The sequence below is a fragment of the Athene cunicularia genome (assembly GCF_003259725.1).
Source record: "Athene cunicularia isolate RWA chromosome 1 unlocalized genomic scaffold, athCun1 chr1_part1, whole genome shotgun sequence".
NCBI classification, from domain to species: Eukaryota; Metazoa; Chordata; class Aves; order Strigiformes; family Strigidae; genus Athene; species Athene cunicularia.
Window position 1 is genome coordinate 43907145 of NW_020799091.1, and position 21700 is coordinate 43928844.

General features: G+C 38.3%; 1 protein-coding gene across 16 annotated transcripts in view; it reads left to right on the forward strand.

Annotated features, from left to right (window-relative positions):
• LMO7 (LIM domain 7) overlaps positions 1-21700 on the forward strand; it is a 131639-nt gene that overhangs the window by 66382 nt on the left and 43557 nt on the right. For all 16 annotated transcript variants that reach the window (XM_026847937.1, XM_026847859.1, XM_026847884.1 and 13 more), the window contains exons 5-7: positions 19730-19760; positions 20148-20261; positions 20729-20927. In XM_026847937.1, the coding sequence (XP_026703738.1) occupies positions 19730-19760; positions 20148-20261; positions 20729-20927 (344 nt within the window). The remainder of the gene's footprint in view (positions 1-19729; positions 19761-20147; positions 20262-20728; positions 20928-21700) is intronic.

Below are 21700 nucleotides of genomic sequence, written 5' to 3' on the forward strand. Positions count from 1 at the left end.
CAAAAAAAAATATATTCAGGGAAATAACATTTCTTACACAGGAGGTTGTAATAGGGTTTTTATTGTGGTAACTGAGTTTCATGGTGACACTTCCATTGAAATGGAAAAGTGTAGCACCCTCACTTCAGAGTGATTCTAGAAATGTTCCTATGACTTAAAGTGTGGATTTTTTTTTTTTTCTGCTATGGGCATTTTCATAGAAATGAGTAATATTTACAGCAGCTAATCTTCCTTGGCATAGCCATATTCTAAACATTGAAAATGCTGTAATTATTTTGTTTAGGATATAACTAATTTCAAGATCATGCACTTCACACGTTTAACTTTTATTCATACTGATGACAGTTATGCAAAGGTAAAGAAAATGAAAAGAGTATATTTTATCAATCTTGTGAAACTGCTGTACTTAGTGTAAAATACTCACACTCATGTCATTAATTTACATAATCTTTAAATCATTCCAGTAAAATGGTTGTAGACAATAAAATATGTTCCAGACTTTGGACCATACCTGCAAGAAATTTACCTCCAACTCTTCGTGTAAAGTCTGTAAAGTGTTGGGTGTGGTGCTATTTAATATTTCTACTTTATCTTTGAAGTTTCTGGCCATTAAGAGAAATGTCTGAGATTTGTTCATTTTTTTCTGTTGCGTAATTTAACAGTTAATAATTTATGCTTCCTTTATAGGATTATACTCTTGATAGTGTTTGATTTTATCATTTATCTGTTCTGTGAGATAATTCTGCTGTAAGAATGAAAAGTTTCTGGAGTTGTATACTTGCACCTACAAGTGTACATGAAGAGTCTGAACAAACTTGGAAAAAAATGACATTAGTGTGTGTTAGCTGTATTGAGAGCAATTCAGGTATCTAGTGACACAGATCTACAGCCTAATATTGGAATTCAAATAGTTACACTACAAGACTGAATGGCTTGCTGAAGGAAGTTACAGTTAGCTTTGCTTAAAGATGTTGGCTTGTTTAAAGTCCTCATTTTTGATCCTACTGCGTTTTAAAAGTATCTCTGGATTAACTGGGGTGGGGGGGGGGTACAAAACCATTATTACTAAAAGCCTTTACAGTACTTTTCAATGCTCTTTTGCTTTATGTTAACAGAAGTATCTAAACTTTTAAGATTACCATGGGAATCCATCCAAAGCTTAGGCATCTATATTCATTTTAATATGCACATCAATCCCCTAGCATTCCAGGATTAAATGCAGTTTATAAAACAGTGTAGTAGAAAGAGGACAGCAATTTGCATGAGTAGCTGTGTGTTATGAAAGAAGGTAAAGAGAAAACCTGCTTTTTTTTGGTGGTGATTTTTTTTTTTTCCTCAGCATACAAAAAAGTGCTTGTCTCTGAGGTTGGAAGTTGAAGGACTTCTAAAAATAATAAGCTTGTGTTACCCTAATATCAATTATACAGAAATACATATACAATTTCACTATCATATAATTTTTTTTATATTTTACTACTAAATTACTGAGGTTCAGTTATATTTTCTGTAGACAGACAACTCAATAGGAAGAGTTCTGATATTTAAATACTGGGGGAAGCTGACTTCTTGAAGTTTTCCACAGATACAGGAGTTTGTCAGTTAACTGTACTATGTAAATAGAGAAAGTAAAGCTGAAGAGTATGTTGACAGTTCTGGATCCTACTTCATACCAAATCCTACTTTTGGTCATTTTTATTCCTGAGCTGTGATTAATAATATTGTTACAGTGCTTTCAGAGACTTCAATTCTAATTGTTACTACTGCTTAATTGGAGCACTCAGTATCCTTCAAAGAGGCGTTAACAGGTTTTTCTACTGTACTACAGAACATAATTTGTCTTGCAATAACTAATTCAAATATTTTTATAAAGCGTGTGTCAGGAGGGTTGCAGGGTCATTTTCATCTTGTCACTGGAAGCACTGAAATGAAATAATGTCTTACCACATGGTTTAGAAGACAAGAAGGGATGGGGAGGGGGGAAATGAGTGCTAGACAGTACCACACAGGCATGATCTTTTCACATTTCTTTTAAATGATAGAGTTCTGTTGTCTTTAAGAAACAAAAGGAAAAAACAAGAACAAAAGAAAACACAACCGGAGAACTCTTCTCCAGGCTGACAGACTGGATGATCAAGCTCAGGATCTCCAGTCCTGACCATCCCAGGGACCTCCACTCAAGTGCTCCAGTTTATCAATGTCTTTCCTGTACTGGGGATACCAAACTGGAGATAGCAGCATTATAGATGTGGCATAGCGAGTGCTGAGGAAAGGGGTGATGATCAGGTCCATCAGCCCTCTGGCCACACTCTTTCGTACAGCCCCAGGTACTGTTGGCCAGTGTTGCTGGGTTGCTGACGTTCAGCCCCAGCAGGACCGCCAGGCCCAGCTCCCCATCCCACTCTGCAATTGCAGGGGTTAGGTCCGTGCCCGGGGCAGGACTTGGACTTTGTCCTCATTGAATGTCATAAGGTTCCTGCAGAGCCAGTCCTCCTGGCAGCCCTGCCCTCCGGCATATCGACTGCACCCTCCTCGTGCTCTCGTCTGCTCGGGGAGTGCAGTATCAGAAACTGATTCAGAAAGAAAAATTTTGAAAGCTGCTGCAGCTGGTTGCTGGAACTAGAGTAAGAAGGTTGACTAATGTGAATGATATTTCCTCTTTCCTTTCCCTTCTAGAAAAAATGTCCTTCAAATGTAAACACATACACACCTTTGAACCCAGTATGTACAGATATGCATCAACTGACGTGGATTCCAGTGTGTTATATGATAAAATATTTAACTGGGGAAGGGAAGAGGAGGCTAAGTTCAAAATACTTCTGCTTTTGCAAAGGCTATTAAATTACGAACAGCCACTTGTGCACTGTGAATAAAAGCTGAAATATGCTTGTCAGATTTATGGCTCAGTAATGTATTCTTCTTAACTCTGTGACCTGTTGTTTGTAAAATGCTCTCAGCTGTGATCATTTTCTGGGGTGAGGGATGTACTTGGTAAAGCACTAGCTAAAAATGCCCAAGGTAACAGAAGGCACAGTATATTTATGTATGGTTTGACTTGAAGATGTGATGTATTTTCATCACAGATCTGTGCAGTTAGGGAATTACTGTAGAATTCCACAAACTAATCCTAATTTGTCCAAATTTACCAGTGTCAGCTACTCTAGTAAACAGGTTTTAATAGTAGTTTGCAAAACCAGCAATGAAAAAAACCAAAGAAATGAAAATACCCCCTCAAAAAACCCACCCAGAAACAATCCCCAAGCATTGTCAAGACATATTAGGAACAGGAAAAACAGTGTTATGTCACTGTACTGCTGTGGGTAATGTGGAATTTGCTGGTGTTGTAAATGCCATCTGAATCTTTGGACTTTGATCATTTTCTGTTTCCTCACCCTCTCATTTCACCTCCCCACATTTCCCCCAGATCAAATCTATGGCACTGGAATATCTTCGTCATCATGACATTTCTCTGGCCAAAAGTAGGAATAGCTTCTGCTGCAGGTTTAGTCAAACACGCTAAGGAGTCCTGAGCCTGAAAGAGATGATGGATGGAGAGGAGTAGCAAGATTAAAACTAACAAAGAAATAAAAAAAAAAACCAAACAAAAAAAAAAAACCAAGCAGATGGCATGGGTGAAGTGGTTCAACTACTCTCTGTGTCCCACATTATATGAATAATCAGTAAACAAAATCAAGGCGCAGTAGGCTTCCTTGTCAGTGGATGCTGTGGATGATAAATGTTTGCTGGAGTTCAGGGGTAGTGGAGAAGCTCATAGAAGGGAAATCTGTTAGAAGTTACTTGATATGGAGAAACTCACATCTGGCTTGGGAAGTCCCTGAGATCGAAGCATCTTGCTTGCTCTGGTTTTATCTTCCTTAGGCAACCACTTGGGGTTGCATGGGAGGATGGGATACTGAGCTAGAGAGAGTATTGATTTAGCTCCATGTGGATGTTCCTGTGTATGGTTTTGAAAAGATCACATTCAGTGAAAGATGGTTTTAACTTCTGTAGATCTATGACAGACTCCTCCAAGAAGCAAAAACTAAGGAAAAAAACAAACACAAATTTTATGGAAGCAATTAATTTGATTTGCTAAATCAATCTACAACATACTGTTGTTGAACTTTAGAAAGCGTGGAACCTTGTATGCAGAGGTATTTGAAAAGATTAATAAAATAATGGTAGGTTTCTTTATCTAGACCAGTGTCTGACTACTTCTATATGTGACCAGGTTGTGCAATCACAGGGCAAAATATTATGACAAAATTATGAATTCTTATTAATTATTCCTTATGAATTCATAATTTTTAAGAATGATTCTTAGGAATTGAACATTTGATGGTTTTTCATCAAGCCATTTTGAATTTTAGTAGAAGTTTCATAAGCATAATATATAAGAATGGCTGAAATAAGCTGGCACATGTATTTGCATATACTATATTCAGCATCGTTACTTAAAACCTACTTTTGCTCTAAAAAGATCAGTTAATTTAAGAGGTTTTGTTACTGATTTTGGCATAGGTAATGTAACTGTAAATTCACACATCAGATGGTTATGCAGAAGGCACACCCACCCAGATTGAATAAGCACAGAATAAGATGCATCAGTAACGATACTCTGCTATGCTTATCCTGCAAAACACTCTGTGCAGAACATTTTATTCTTTGAAATCTGAATTCTTGTATTGAATGTCGATTGCTGTTGAGAAATCATACAGAAGTCACTTAGCACTGGTGGTTTACTCATATTTTCTATTTCATTGTGATGCTTTCATTCCTTCAAGAGGAAAAATATCCTTGTAAAAGGATATTTTGCTATTTATAAACAAAATTCTGTCTTTCTGAAGCATTTTCCCTTTTGAGATATGACCAGATTCCTTAGTTTAATTCCATCTTCTCTAATACTGTTTGAATAATTTGTGAATGTATTCAACAAGCTAGTTTGTTTATTTATTAAGTAACCTATACAGAAATCTCAAGTTATCCAGGTGGTGTAGTCAGTTTGGGGTGGTGACCATCACCAAAATTGAGTGATTGAATTTGTAAATTACTTCTATTTTCTGTTCAGTATTCTTCTTCATTGATTGGATAATATTTTAAATCTATGAATCCAGGGACTGATGGAAGCAAACAGCACGAGTCTGTGTGTCCGAGCTGTGCTTGCTTGGCTACCACATGAGCAATGAGTGCTCAGTAGCTGCTCTCAGCTGTGCACCAGGCTGCCAGCACAGGACACAGCAGCTCATCACCTGGCTTACCAGTACTGCTTTGGAAGAGTGTGCTGGTTCAGACTCTCAGAATAAATGGAGGCATGTGCTCTGTGCTTATGCTGTGTTAGGTGTCTGCCGAAGTTGCCTGATAAACTTCCTTTCCTTAATGGACAACATGAGTTTTATCAGGAGAATATCTGGAATGAAAGACTGGTGCTTCTTGGTTTTCTCAGAAAGTGTATTTACAGGATGGGGCCCTGCAGTGGAAGGGTAGATAAGTGGGGGGAAGCTGGGCAAGGTAAAAACGAAGAAGAATCTGAATGCAAAGAGGATTCAAAATCCATTCTCAACCTGGAGCTTAATCTAAGCAGTTGTGAAATCATCACTGAACTCAATTTGAACAGAAATAAGGCTTAAAAGAGATAGGAAATCTTAATCTTAAGAATGATTTTAGTATATGAAATAAGTTCACTTCTTAGCTCTTTTTTTATTTTTAGCCTTTACTATATATCTTTTCCCAAAGGATGGATTTTTACATTGAAAAAGTGCAATGGCTTGAACAACCGTCTAAATAGAAATAGAAACAATATATGAGGAGAATAAAAGACAGAGGCTTGGTTCCCTCAAGCAGCTCAAGTATGAGCACTTAAGTGAACGTGCTGATGTAGGTCAAAAACCAGTGAATGCTTCTTCCCGAGAAGCACAGTCTGTGGAGGAGAAAGGAGTCCACTGGTGCAGGTATTACGTAGCTTCCCTTCATTTTACTTGATCGGAGGTAGTTCTGATCTAACCATCTAACATGAGCACTGCCTAAACTTCTGTATTCCTCTGCAGAACTTGTTAGAGGACAGTGTAGCGAGGACTAAAGAAATTGCAGCAAGATTTGATTCAAAGATAATGTGAAAGAATCAAGTCCTTTATTTTTTCTATTAACAATGATGGAAAAATCTATCTCAGCTGGTCACTAATATTAAAGAAGCATTGCAAGTTACTGTCAGCATCACCAAAATGCATTTTCTCACTTTCAAATGGAATACTTGATATGCAAATACCTACATTCTGCCATACCTATGGATTTTTTAGGGTTTTTTTCTCAGGTCCAAGTGAAGCCTGACTTGAAAGTTTCTATATTGACTTAATTCTGGTTCAGGAGAAGTGGGGAAGCAGTGAACACTGGAAATTTCTTCTTGTCTCCTGTTGCCCAGGAATGTGTTTGTGTGGTTTCCATCATGTAAAAATGATGTATTGCTGTCTGATCAGTCAGAGGAGAGAGAGAAGCTCTCACTTTTATCTCCCAGGGAAGGAATCTTTTTGATGGACATGCACCGAAGGCATGCATACCTTACTTATAGAAGGAACTTTTGTTTGAAGAATTTTTGTCAGGAAAGCAAATATGTTCAAGCTCCTAGAGACTGTTTGGTCAAGCTTAATTGCATGTAGGTTTTGGCATACAATGTTTAATGGATCATGTTCCTGTTATTTGTGCATCTGTAGTTGCAGAAGACTGAGCTCCTTATAAGCTGAAATAAGGAGCAGTGAAAACAGTGGAAGAAAACTACTGAGCAGTGTTTTTTCTGCTTTCACCCATAAGAGAGAACTCTAGCTAATTACTTCAGGTTACTTCAGCCCTTGGTACTGTGACTTCCTTGTTAATGCTATATGTTTAGTTATGAAGACTACAGTTTCAAAACAAGTGTATTAAGATTAATCTTTACCTGTAAAATACTCGAGAATCTGCTTTTATTGTAAATGAAGAGGCAGGAGCATTTTCTTGGTTTCTAGTTCCTTGGCTGTAGGTGGTCTGCATACCACCACTGCTGTCATTGGGAATAGCCTTCTGATAACTCTACAAGCTAATTTGGGATACCCAGTGAAGATGCTTTCTTGCTGTTTTCATTCTCCGTTGTTCAGACATCTCTGCCAGGCAACTCATAAAACAAACAGCAACGCTGGGTCAGCCTCAAAGAATGCACACTTTGAAGTAGAAGGCAGGTGATGGTTATAAAAATTAGTCTTTAATGATATTACAAAAGGTAGCTGTAAAGGTTTCCATGCATTTGCTTATTAAACTGTGTAATGCCCTGATCCTTGCATACAAAAAATTATTAGTAGGTAATTATTATAAAAATTACCTTGTATTTTCCTTGGTGGTGGAGGATATAGCAGAAGTTAGTTTATAGCCAGGATTTGAAAGCATGTGGCTCTTTTTAAAGTGCTGATCAACACAGCAAGATACAGGGGCAAAGACAAGAGCGTAAGACAAACTGCATATAGATGGTCAACTTAAAAGCCTTGTAGAAGAGAGGGGGCAGGAAAAGAAGTTGTCTCATTAAACAAAGCAAGTTGCAGTCCATTCTATCTTTGTCCCTGCAATAAAATTAATAATAAGTTAATATTGTGATACTGTGTTCTTTGGGTAATTTATATGTTTCATTTTTCATAGAGAATTGCTTTTTGGTTTGACTAAATGCTCTTTTACCATTTGTGATGCTCCCTGGCCAGTCTTGAATTTGTGAAAGCACTTTGGCAAGGCACAGTTGTACCCATGAAGCACAGGATCCTCTGTGCAATCCAAAATTAGCAAAAATAAAAGCCTTTTTGAAGAAAGCAGAATTGCAAAACAGTTTTTATTTCTGTAAGTAGCTCTGGAATCATGAGCATGTTAGTGAATGTATTTTTGAGGGGAATTGTTATGACACACAAAAGTAGTGTATTTGAGATTCTACACATTGTAAATCAGCACAGAATGAATTTAAATGTGCATTTATGTATTTTAAAAGCCCTGTTTACTTCGCATCCAGTCTGCTGATTTCTATGCTATCAGCCCTCATCAATGCTAAAATTTCAATGTCACTGCTTGACAAGAGAAGTGATTTGGGAGTGCTTTTGACAGGAGTTTGGTGGGGTTTTTTTTCTTTGTGGAGAATGATACCTCTGTGCTTTTATTTTATTATTCTTTTCCTGATGATTTTCCTTTTTGGAGCATTGCCTGGTTTTTGTTGGTAACTTTTATCATACAAAAAAGTTCAGATATATTCACCTGTGTATCTATCATGTGTCTGTTAGGGTTTTTCCTTCAGGGGCTTAAGTAATAACTATGTTGCTTTTGATAATAATAGTGCAAATAATTACACACTTGCGTGAACTCTGGATAGAATGTCAACAGGTCAGGATTTCTTTCCCTAGCAAAAGCTTCCCTAGATTCTTTCCTACCCAAAAAAAATTTCAGGGTGCATACTTCTACATGTAGTCAATGTGCTGTTTTCCAGGTGAAGAGCTTTAAATGCAGTGTGGCAGAAGTCTTCACATTCATCTTCTTTCTCTTTAAGCAAAAAATAGCTGACTATTGCAGTGGTTCTGAATCAGTGTCTTCCAGTAAATTAGCATCAAACAGATGGCTGATTTGTTATATCATGAGCTGGTTTTAATAGTACCGATTTATTAAAGATGAGGCTTGCATAACTTACACTGCTATTTTTGAGTGTCTTAGAAAACTTGTACACTGTACTACTCTGCCATGAATGTATTTCCTTGATGATGAACTGTTGCATGTCTTTGTACCTTTACTTGCTAAAAACCATCTACAACAGTGACTTGTATTAAATTTATTTTTGAAATGTGTACTCTAGCAGGTTAATTGGGCTGCTCCTTGTGTCTACACTGAAATGTAGAGAGGATAATATGTTAAGAGTACTCCAAATATTTTTCATGGTCTTCTCCACCTATCTAATGCTATGCAGCAAGAAGGTGAAAGTATAGTACAAAAAGCTTTCAGTGTTATATGGATAATGTGGTCAACAGTTTCCCATCTGGCAACCAAACATGGTGATAATGCTCAAGGTTATCTCCCTGTATGCTATCTGCGGGTCAAAGGGTAAAGGTATTTCCATCCTGTTTTTTTTCTCCTGTATTTTATGGGGATTGCCCTTCTGTCAATGGGCAGCTGAGTTTTGCTGCATTGTGACAACCTATTCCTAAACCATTAGCAGAGGCTGATTTATCCTTTCCTCACTGGAGGATGCTACTGGTTATTCCTCCATTGCCCTGAGTTAGTCTTGTAGCTCTGTTAGCCTGGAGGTGGAAAGGAAGGGAGACCTTGGAAGTTATTCTGAGTCTCACTGGTGCAATGTGTATGTTGGATGGCTTCCTGTGTGATTCTTTCCCAGTTGCAATTTGTTTCAGGTAGGCTACACTAGAATAAAGTATAATCAGGAGATCATCTGACTGGTTTTATCAAACAGCCTTTGCATTTCTCATCCTGTCAAGATGACCAATCTTAATTGGTAGATGATAAGGTCTTGGTTTTTCATGTAAACGTAAAACAGTGAATATAGTGACAACACTGTTGTTGTGACTTCTGAATCAAATAGTGCTAAAAACTTGAGATTAAAAGGGCTGTTTCCATGGATGCTTCCACTGACACTTCCAAGGCAGCAGGTCTGGTTTTAGCATTCACTAATGTGACATGCACACTGTCCGTTATGAAGCTGAGCCTCGTAGCAAACTGGTGCCATTGAGTACTTTGCAGTTTAACCATTACCTTGATTTAATCTTGGCAATGATTAAATGCAATAATGATTGCCATTCACAGGGTTTTCAAGAGACCCTTAGTCTTCAGAAGCTAGTTTCCTGGATTCCTAGATGAGCATCTCAAGGTTTTTGTTAACCTTATCCAGGTCCAAACCCCTGTCTGGTCTTTGTGTAGAAATGACGAGGATTGCTGGGGAAAGGATTTTTAGAATAACCTCTTCCAGAGCCCAAGGATTGATTTTGTGTTATCCTGGCTCTGTGGTTTGATTGACTTCTGGGAAGGATAGCTTACAACCATCATGTGTGTTTTAAGGACCCTACTTCTTCAGTGCTTTATCTAGCAAGACAGTCGGTGAAATTCTGCAGATGGCTAACTGTGGTTTCCAAGACTTGGTGCATATAGTATCTTCTTTCTCATGAGAAGGAAGATTCCTAATTTAGCATTTACTCATGCACTCATTAAAGATGTTGGGAATACTGCCATGGCCTCACTTGGAGCAGAATCGGATCATTTTGTTCCACTCCCTACCCACCAGACTTAGTTGTAATAGCTTGTTGGAGCATTTTGGTGCCATCTTAATTGGTGTATTAAGCTTTTTTTTTTTCCCCTCAGTCATCAGTTTTGTGCTACAAATTACATACTTAATGAGTACCAGTGAAAGAGAGGTGTGAGATCATCTATCGTTCCCTCGCTGGGATTGTTTTCCCATATCATTAATTTTGTTCAAGTTTTTATTCTCAGACTCCTCTAACTTTACAACAGAAACTCTCAAGTGACTAATAGCACATTTGGTTTCAGTAGGTTAGGATGCTCAGAACTGATGTAAATTCTCCAACTTCAGAGGTATATGGTCAGACTAGCTTAACTTTTCCTTTTCCCTCCTCCCCCTTTTTGCCTTCCATACAGGCTTTCTAACATTCTGGCAAAGCAAGTATTTGGACTTTTATCCATTCTCTCACTTTGCAGTAAAGAAGCATTCATTTTTCCAACATTAAAAACTTGGCCAAAAAATGTGGCCCAAAAAGCTTAATGTTTTGAACAAATGTTTAAAAATACCCTCAGTCTTGGCTGCTCTAAGTAGCCTTAAAGCACTGTTGTCCGCTGGGGTGAACAAATTCTTTTTCCTCAAAAAAAGCTAATTAAAAAAGCTAATACTTATCCAGTAATATTGATAGCAACAAATTGAATTTAGTAATTTCAAATGATACAGAAATATATCTGAAGCCATAAGGAACCTGAATTAGAATAGTTATATCTTTAAGGAGCTCTCTTATGTGTGGATGTTCCAGGAGCTGAAGATTGCAGGTGACAACTGTAGCACATGTGGAAAATAATACCTGCTTATCTTAGATCTTGTGTGTTTCCCAAAAGGGCACATTTTTGCTAAGAGTAGTATACTTTGTGAATTTTACTTGATTTTTCTATCTTGCTTTTTTTTTTTTTTTTTAGACTTTTATTGCTGCTTTATACCATGTCTTCTGGGAGAACTGGTTCAAGGGAATATAGCCTCTTTCAGTAGTATTTTCTGATAATGGTGAATAGATTAACATTTGACTCTACATTAATTGAAGTGTTCTTTCCTGGCTTTAAATATGTCTTCACAAATGAAGGCAGATCAAGAAACATAGGAAATAGTAACATTCAGCTGTATCTGTGTACCTCACTTTTGGGCATATATGCATCAGCATGTTAATAGAGAACTGACTTCAGTAGAGAGGTCAGGTTCAGTCTGTGTTTCATACTTCTGTGCTCTGATGAGTGATGGTGTTGTGCTTTGTGTTGCTAGGGTAACCCAAAGAAACAGAAAATACAGCAAAATTTCAAAGAGGAAGCATTATAATTTCTTCAGTGCTTCTTATTTGCTTGTGAAATATTTTGCCAAAACATTACTGAGAAAACCCAGTAGTCCTTTAAAGTTTTTATTGCAAATGTAGAGACTAAACTAAATGATGCAGTCATGAAGTAGTGATTTATTTCTACTTAAGGACAAATTCCAGCATCCCTTTAACTTGTTTCCAAAATCTTTATCATGGAATAAACTGCGCTTACCTTGTACCTCCATTTTGTCATCTTCATTCCGTCCATCTCTAAAAATAAATATAAATTCTTTCCAAAATCCTGGCTCTATGACACTTTCCCTAAAGGTATGCTTTCAGTAATCCCCCTTTAAACTACTAAAGCATTTGTTCTTTAGTAAGATGAAAAAGTTTAGAATGAAAAGAGGGGCTGCTCCAATTCTGTCCTCTTCTACAACAGTTTGGCCAGCACTATGTTGGAGTTCCTCTAGGGGAAAAACTGAGCCGTCAGAAATCTATGCAGCAGCTCCCAGGTGCTGCATATCCCACGTACCCTCAAAATGCAGGGGTCAGTCTCATCTCAGGAGGATATATTCAGCCCCATTTATGTACCTGACACTTATGAGTCTTGGTTCCCCTGAAGAGATGGCAATTGGAGTGGACTGAAGTCTGGGTTACTTCCCACTGAAGAGCCATGGATAGGGTATCTGTGGTTTCTGCTGTTAACTCTCTGAGTCACCTCTGTGCTGAATTGTTTTCTGTGTATGTGTTGGAACAGCAACTGAGCAGATACCTATTTGGACTGGTGAAACTCGATGTTAGCACAAGCATGAACATAGCAATACGCGGTATAAGTTACTGTCGGTCATCTCTTTTTTTCTTATCAGCAGATATGTTCATTGTCAAATATATATACTGTATAAGTTATACAGGATAGACTTGAGTTATGGTTTTTTATCTTTCTTTGCACACCCTGAGAAATCAAATAAACTTCACTATTGAGTGTTATTAGCTGCAGTAAACTTTTGCTTAAACACAAGGCACTTGTACATCACCACCTGTTTGCTTGACACAAAAGTAACGGAGGATTACATTTACCAAATCTTTCCCTGAGCATGGACCAAGGGAGAAGATTGAATAAAGGAGGATTTGTTGGCTTTGTTTTGGATTGGTTTGGTTTTTTCTCCTCTCTCATTATAGAGTCTATAAAAATCTCTCTGAGCAAGCGAAGTTGTATAACCTGCCAAAATCATAGCTCTTCCCAAGGGACCACCTCTGAATGCTTTATCCAAATTGTATTAATCCTGGGGGTTGACAGTAAGAGAGTGCACACAGACAGTTGCTGTGGAGAAGCTGGTAGATGGAAAATTTTTTACCCTAACTCACCTTCCAGTAGTAACTTGTTTATCTGTAACTGGAGTTGGTGCAGAGGTGTCTGAGCGATGCTTAGAGGGAATAAATGAGTCAGTATTCAGGGCTATTCTACAAAATTACCTCTGGTATCTGCCTGTGGAAAGAGGGGATGTTGAAATACTTCAGTTAGGTATAAGACTGGAAGTAAAAAGGACAACAATTTTGGAAATAACTTGATTTAGTAATGGCAAAGAGGCATCAGGCAATAGAGAAAGTGAATTTCGGTATTGTCTTGAAAAAATGCTAACTGTGAGTTGCCATGGTTGCTGCAGCTTAGCTAAAGCAAATAATATGCTTTATACAGAATATTGTTTTGTAAAATACTGTGGAACTACTTCTGTGCTATTTAGCAGCTGCACCTTCATGTGTTTTTGTATATATTTCTAAAATCTTACAGTATTGCACGTAATTGCCTATTTTGATGCTTATTTTTCAGAGTGACTCCCCAGATATACCAACTATTTCTCTTGGAAAGAATGCTAGCACAATTCTGTGTACCCCATATGGATTTCTCTTCAAATTAATCTACAAAATTTACACTATATGGTCTAGTTTTGTGTATGGGAATGAAGGTAGAGGATCTTCAAAACTAAATGCAAGAGAAGTTAACGTAGATGATGATCCTGATGATTAACAGCATGAGCTCAAGTCCATTGATTCTTGGGAGGGGAGAGTGTAAAATCTCAAAACTGTGAAAAGATACAAAGAAGGAAAAAGGTAGAAGTGGTGAAGTGGTAATATTTAGTGTAACCCTGATGCAAAAGTCAAGTGAATTATGTACATGTTTTAAAAAAAAAAAAAAAAAAAAAAAAAAAACAGGGAGACAAGACGAGATTCAGCAAAGTAGTATACTCCAAGTTTTAAAGACCAGTACTTTGGAAGTTGTGAAAATCTATAGGGTGTGTAAACAGTGATATGATAGCTGTTTAACAATATATTTGAGTTGTTGTGTATTTTGAAGTGTTTTTTCTTGAAAAGAATTAATTTCACCTCTGAAATTCAAACATACTCTTGAGTATGAACGAACTGATTACCTTTGAGACTCCCAACACTCTGTGTGAGCTTGGTGTCAACTCCACAACTTCTAATTCTTTGTGGAGAGTCCATTGTTTCTTTTAAAAGTCGATGTATGTTCTCATGCTTCTTGGCCAAAGTATATGGCATGTGACTGGTAGATTTCAGAAATAAAATGCCTGCTATTTATTTTTGCATAGGTACCTGTCTAGTCCTGGAATTTAAAGTGACCAATACAGACTGGGGAAAAACTCTAAAATTGCTCTGGAAAAAACAAACAAGCAAATGAAGCAATAGAAAAAAAAAAAAAAACAAAAAAACCAAACCACAAAACAACAAACCAAACAGTTTAATTACCTGTAATTAGTGTAGCTGCTGACTTTTAAGAGTTTTTAGGAGTGAAGAAGACGACACAAAAAGGGACCCATCAACAAAGCTCCACTAATTATGATAAATACTTCAGTTTTCTTTAATACAGCTTAATATTTGAGCAGGAAGCTGCAGGATCCTATCAATCTCCTCTTTCTCTGCAAGTTGTTTCTGCAGTAATGCTTCATCCCTTTTCCCCTGCCCACCCCTGAGACAAGAGCCAAGGAGGGCTCAGGTTATCAGCTAAGCATCTCTGCATAGGCTTGTTCTTCTGGGGATGGTTTGGGGAGTTTGTTTTGGTTTGGTTTTGTTTTTTTTCTTTTTTTGACAGGTGTGCCTTCTGCCCTACATGATTCTGAATATTAGTTTTCTCTTTGGGAGAACCTGTAGATTAGACTGGCATATGAGGAAGCTTGGAGAGATGGACCACCCAGGGAGGGGTCAGAAAAGAGTGTGAGGAAATGGATAATGTTAGTGTCTGGTAACTTGCTGGGGCTGATCCAGCCTGTTTTTGTTTTGATAAGAGATTTAAGAATAGCATGGAAGCATAATGGGTGAGATCAGCAAGGAAGCACCATGCTCAAGAGGCAGTATGAGAGGACAGCTCTGAGATGATGGACAGGGATATGTTCCCATGGAGGATATTGGCTGGCTGCATTCCTACTCTGCCTTTCCTCTCTTGGGCATTTCTTCTCCACCCCTCAGCCCCTTTGTTAGTAGGCAAGAGTGCAGGGTGGGGTCAGGCTACTTGGTCATCAGGGCCCACAGACTCCTTGCTGCCAGCTGGCGATTTTGTAGGAGCATGGAGAAACGCTTTTTGCATAATTTTATACCTGTGCACTGTCACAACGTAAGTGGCATTGGGTCTGGTGGATATGTTGCTATGAAAAATACATGTGCTTTTTATAGTTAAATAGAAAGTCGCATTTCCAAAAGCTGTTCTTAAATGCTGCACCATAACCTGACTGTTTTATTTCCAGCAATCTTGGCAGTGAACTGTGGCTCTTGGAGTTGAATATCAGTTCACTAAGAATCCAAGTGCTGGAGGAATGTCCTCATGTTTCTGTACCCATGTGGCTGCCCCATCTTTCACTGGAGCCTTTCTATTCTCAGCAGCATGTGGGAATTCAGTGAGATCCGATAACGGCAATATTAATAGCAGTTGAGTAGGTGGCCAAAGAGGTTGAAATTTAGCACAAGCCCGTTGCTAGTTGGACAGCCAGCGTTCGTCTCCTGCGCAGCATACCTCATCGGGGGTGGAGAATCCTTCAAACCCTTCGACGTTCTCCTCAGAAGCGTAAGTGAAGCTCGTTGGTGTCAGGCTAGAGCGCCTGGAGCTTGGTGAGGAGCTCAGGAGCAGGCTGCTTCTTCAGCCTGCTGATCTGCCCCAGCTCTCAGGCCAGGGCTTGGCTCTTCCGAGTCCTTCATAGGGCATTTGGGACGTAGAACTGCTGCTTTGGTGGATAGAAGCTCAAAAACAGAGCACCGATATTTCCTTTAAAACAGAAATCTGTTCAAGTCCTGTGTTTGTGACATCTGTAGTACAGAGGAAGGGATGGAAAACAGATAGCTTTGGCAGCTGTTGGAGTTTCTGGAGTATTCGTCACCAAGGGAAGGGTTTGGCACTGGGCAGGGTGCATTTGTCACTGGCACATTCCTTTCTATCAGTGGGAGTGTCTCTGCCCCTTTCTCCCCGTAAATGGATTCAGATTTGTCATATCTCTTTGGGCACGACCATGTGGCCTCTTCCTGGCAGATAACACTCATTTAGGGGAGGGGAATTCTCTGATCTAGCTTTTTTTTTTTTTTTTTTTTTTTTTTTTTTTTTTTAAATCATGGTTTGATATCTATACTGTAAATAGGTTTCTACATGAGAAACAGACCCTTTAGAAAACCATGCTTTCTGAATGACATGCTGTAAAATCATTCTTCAGAATTTTGCACCAACTTCTTTTTATGTTGGATTCTGTCTTGAGCTCCACGTTTGATGTTATCCCTGGAAAAAACCTAAGTGAAGTGTCAAAGATGATTTGACATAATGAATTGGTAGTTTTTGTAATCTAATGTATATTAGGATGAGGATGAGCCATACTGTATAATGTGTTAGGAAAGCAAAATCCAAACTATACGGTATATTTGATTAAAAGTCTTGAAATAAGTTAATGTAAATACAGCTACCTAAAATGCACTGCTCTTTTGTAAGGAGTAACTGGAGAGGTATATGTGTGTCAGCATTGGCAATGGATTATTTTATAATTGCTTAAAGTCTAGTTCATGATTTCTTGAAGTACTGCAGTCTGCTAGTTACTGTAAGGTATATGACTGTCTTGTATAATATTTTTTTAAAATTTTTAAAGTACCTCAAAGTGCATTAAAATAATACTAGCAAGCTTTCCTCATGCCTCAAAGCTAAGTGTCAGCAGATGAAGGGGAAGCACAGAGTGCCTCTGGCTGGTGTTTCATCGTGCGGGGACTTTGATGGTACTGGCATGTGGAGTAGGGTCCTCCTTCACCGAGCCCCTCTGCGGCAGTGTGTGGGCTCTGCAGCAGTGCTGACACAGTCACTTGTACGAGTGTGTTATAAAACAGATGAGCGAGTAAATTCGGGATTTGAAAATGTCTATTAGGAGAAACCCAAACAAAGATATAGGCGCAGCCCTCTGGTCCTGGTGCGCAGTGTGGAACCACAGTGTGATTCAGAGTCGTGTTGGCATAACCACAGGGGCAGCAAACAGGAGTGGCTGGAAGAGAAAGGGAGACCAGGAAATCCTTAAGCTTGAGCTGCTGCCAAAGCTTTTGTATTATCAGGCTAGGGCCTCGGTGACTAATTTTGCTATTTAACCTTGAGCAAATAGCAACTATTTAACCTTGAGCTGAGAATAAATTTCTTGAGCTGTGGCTCAGCCTGCTGACCTGCCATGTCACTTTGTTTTATTCTTGTAGAGTGGTCCTCATTAGAGAAATGTCCATCAGTCCGTGCTGGCTAGGCATAAGTGATGTCTGTGAATATGTGTTGTGTTCAGATGTAAGGGAGCTATTTGGTCTCTAAGCGCATCACCTGCTACCAAGTGAGAGCTATTTCTGTTCCATTTCTCTTTTTTAATGTTTTCTAAAAGATTGATGTAGATGAAATGATTTACACAGAAGGTGTTATTTCTCCACAGGTCGTTATTTTATATCTTTTTGAATCAGTTTTCAACTTGGAATCATGCAGTTGTTCTTCATAATTATTATAACTCCCACATATTGTTATCTCATGGCCTTTAGACTTTCATGCTATGTTTGATAGATACTTTCCAGAATGGCTAACCTTGAAGTTGTACATAAGCTTTTATTGAAAATGCTGCCAACAATTAAGGTTTGTGCTTTGTGGATTAAAAGCTTTTAAAATTTTGAGACCAACCCCTTTTGTTAGCTGAGGTTTGACATTGGTTTTGACATTGTTTCTTGTTTTTTCTTCTGCTCAGATCATGACGAGTTGTTCAAAAGGTTTAGAGACCAGTAAGGGTTAGTTCAGAGGGGACCTGACTAAGGGCAGAGTTTTTCACTCCTTACTAGGCTGCTGAAGTGTGGAAGCTACTTTAAGGCATACTTAGCAAGGATATGCATGGCCTCTGCTTTTATAAATGCAAATAACAGCAGAAATTCTGCTAATAAAAGGCTTTTAGACCTTGAAGCTAAAGAATTTAAACCTTTAAAATGCTTTCTTTTGGGTATTGAAAAGTGTAATGGTTGATACACACCACCACAAGAATAAGATTCCATCCACTGCTTGGGAAACCAACCTGTCTCTAGTCAGCTTATTAGGTTACAGCCATGGTGTGTCCTGAAGCATGGACACTGGAAAAGAAATCTGCATACTGAAGAAAAGGAAGAGGAAATTCTTTTTTTTCCAAACTAGTCTCCAGTGAAAAAAGAACAATGATGCATTTCAGAGAAGTTTAAAAAAAGAAGGAGAAAAAAAAAAAAAAAAAAAAGGAGGAGGTAAAGAGGTCACTGATGATAAAAACCAATAGCATCTCTGACATGTGATATGATGAAGACTGTTCAGGTCAGATCCATCTCAGAATTTTGTGTTCCTGCCAGCCTGATTTCTTGGTGTGGGAACAGGCAAGGCAATTACAGCCGCACTGAGTTGGGAGAAGGTGCTTTCAAACTAGGAAGAAGAAGGAGGAATGGTCTGTGTTCCTGCTGGTTGTCACATTGCATCAAATACTGTATTTCTGTGAAGAATGACATCTACGTTGACCAGACCCTGTCATTATTTTGCTAACTCCTAACTCTCCCCTAAATGGTTTATTCTGCTTTTTCCCTGCAACCTTTGAGCTTGTTCCTAGACAGCCTGAAACAGGATAGGTGTCCTGATACATAGTTGGTCTGACTTGTTACAGGGCTCTGCACAGGTCTTTCTGCTGATGTATGTTAATTCTTCACTTTTTTTGTTTGAACCGTTTCACACTGCTTTATGTGAAGCTTGCTGCTGAACCAGCTCCAAACCAACAACATCTGGGGCAGGTGAAAAGTTGTTTCGATGTGTTTAAGTGATTTGCCCTTCCATAATTGCTGGCAATGTGGGTGGGAGTGTTGTTCAGCTGCTGTCTCCAGTCCAGCCCTGAATATTTACACCTGAGGACTCAGTCTGTGGAACCTTACCTTTGGGAGGGTCCCATCCAAAAAATTTCTTCATGTTCTTAAAATAAGCAGGAGGAGAACAGGACCATTGTGTGCGTGTGTTGGTACACTTCTGAGGTGTGCCACAGATTGGCTATATATTGAAAAAAACTTAACTAATGTTAGTGATTGCATGTTTATTTTTTGAGGAACACATAACACATCTTACATAAAAGGAAACCAAACCTCTCCTTACAGCCCTACAACATCTCTCTCCAAATGTCCCAATTTCAGTTTCTCATGCTTTTGTCTGAAAAATGCTCTAGGCTGAAGTGTTCTCTGTGTCTTTGGGGAATATTTTAGAAAACATAATAAAATCAGGGAAAAGTGACAATTGAAACTGCTTTCATATGTAACTAAAGATCTTCCTGGCTAATAGAGGCTGTATTTCCCAAAGTCATTAGCTTGTTTTCCACTTCTATTTTGTTGGTAAGGAAAAACCTTAGCTAATTAAAAAAGCCTAGAGCCTTTCTGAGTACTTCTCAAATTAAAAACTGTAATAGATCAGTTAGTTTCTTGCTTTATATGTAATCATTGAAATAATACAGTTATAACTATGAATTCAAAGCAAAACGCTTTTTATTTATTTTGTAACAGTCATAGTTGCGTATTTTATACTGGCCTCTAATTTGGGCTTGAAATCTTTTAAATCTTGTATAGTAATTAACAAAGTCAGAAAATTTAAAACTTTTTTTTTTTTTTTCTCCTCGCTCCCTACCCTACTTCAGACCGGAGGAGACCAACAGAAGAGTAAAAAATGTAAGACATATCTTCTTCAATGCTTTCTGAAATTATTTCACACTAATTCTGTTCTGATTAAATATTTTTAAAACAGCTCTGTTTATGGCACTGTCATGTTTACCTTATTCTTCAGCAGTTCATTTATCTGATGCATCATAAGATGCAGTTTTCTTTCTCAAATGAATGTAATAATTGGAAACACTGCTTATACCTGTTTACTTGAGATACGTGAGATGCATGCTAACACTTTAATTGGTTTTGATAGAGATCATAGCTAATGCTGTAAACAAGGTTTTACAATTCATTGTGGAAAATGTCTCTAACAGCATTCTGAGATTCTTTTATGCTGGTACGTGGTATGAGAGGAAACGAATTGAGCTTGCATTTGTGTTTGTCTGTTTTTAGGTTTTGATTACATTATACTGGCTTGGGAGAAAAGCTCAAAGTAACCCTCATTATAATGGTCCATACCTCAATCTTAAAGCATTTGAGAAGTTATTAGGGCAAGCATTGACTAAGGTGAGGAAACCAAAAAGTACAGTAAACAAGTAGCCTGAATTTTATAGCTTGCTATGCATCAACTCTAAGCAATCTCTTGGGGGCTTAATTTTATTCTTAGTTTGGAGAATATAGTAATCTGTTTTGTTTGTTTTGCTTGCTATCAAACTCCATGTGAAAGGAATGACTTTTAGCTTACACTGGTGTTTCTGCTACACATATGAAATTCAGAATCCACATGCTCTGATTGATGTGGTAAATTGTGAAGAGCCCTGTCTTGATTTCCTTTGGCTGAGATAACAGAAATTTAAGGCTTTGTGTTGAATCTCTTATCCAAGCTGCTGTATATGTTTTTAGGGAATTGTAATAGTCTTTGTAAAAGTTTGTGCACTCAAAATGCATTTAAAAAAAAATTTTGAGTGAAAACTCACAAGTACCATTTGCATCTTAAATTATTGTAAAAGAACTTCCAAAACTTGTTCTCGTAGGCGCTTGAAGAGTCCAGCCACCTGAATAGAAGTGGCAGGGATAGTGGGTACGGTGATATTTGGTACGTTGACCGGGGAGAGACCTTTTCGTCTTCAGCAAGCCATAAAAGAGACGATTCCTTTGATAGCTTGGACTCTCTTGGTTCAAGATCCTCCACAAGCTTTTCATCAGATATAACCTTAAAAGGTGGCAGTGAAGGTATGTTTTCCTCTTTTAAATCTTTTTTTGACCTATGTCTTATGAGTGTGGGAGAAGGCAATGTATGGGCCTAGTACTTCGGGTGCCTGTGCTGGTTTAAGCCCTGCCGGGACAGGAGACCACTTTGCTGTTGCCCCTCCCTCACCATCAGCTGGTCAGGCTGGAAGTGAGGCACAAACCCCTGGTTAAAATAAGAAGAAATTTAATACAACAGTGTGATAAACAATCTGAACAACAACGGTAGCAATGATAACAATAAACAGCAATAACAGTAAGCAAGACAAACAATATACAGAGAAATACCGCAAATGGCCACAGAACAGCTCCCCACCACCAAGACTACCAAGGAAAAAGTAAAAAAAAAAAATAAAAATTACTGTGCCGGACCTGACATCAGCCATGGTATGAATAACCCGGCTGGAGATCCCTTCCCCCTCTCTCTCTGCTGGGGAAACTTAACCCTATCCTAGCTGAACCAGGACAGGTGCCCAATGCTTAAATTGGCTTGAAAGGCAACTTCAGTTTTGCAACTGCTGCAGTTGCATTTTGTTTAAGCAAATATTGACCTTTAACAGTTGGTAGAAACAAAGCAATGCTTACATGAGTTTTCCTAGGAAGGGTTGCTGGGACTCGTGCTCTTACTGCCCCATTGCTCCTAATGTGGATATGTGAAACCTCTATGTGAATATTCAATAGGGTTTTCCCACCTAGGTTAAAAATCAAGGAGTAGTTCTTACTTTGATAGTTTGTCACAGAAAGAAAGGCAACAAGAA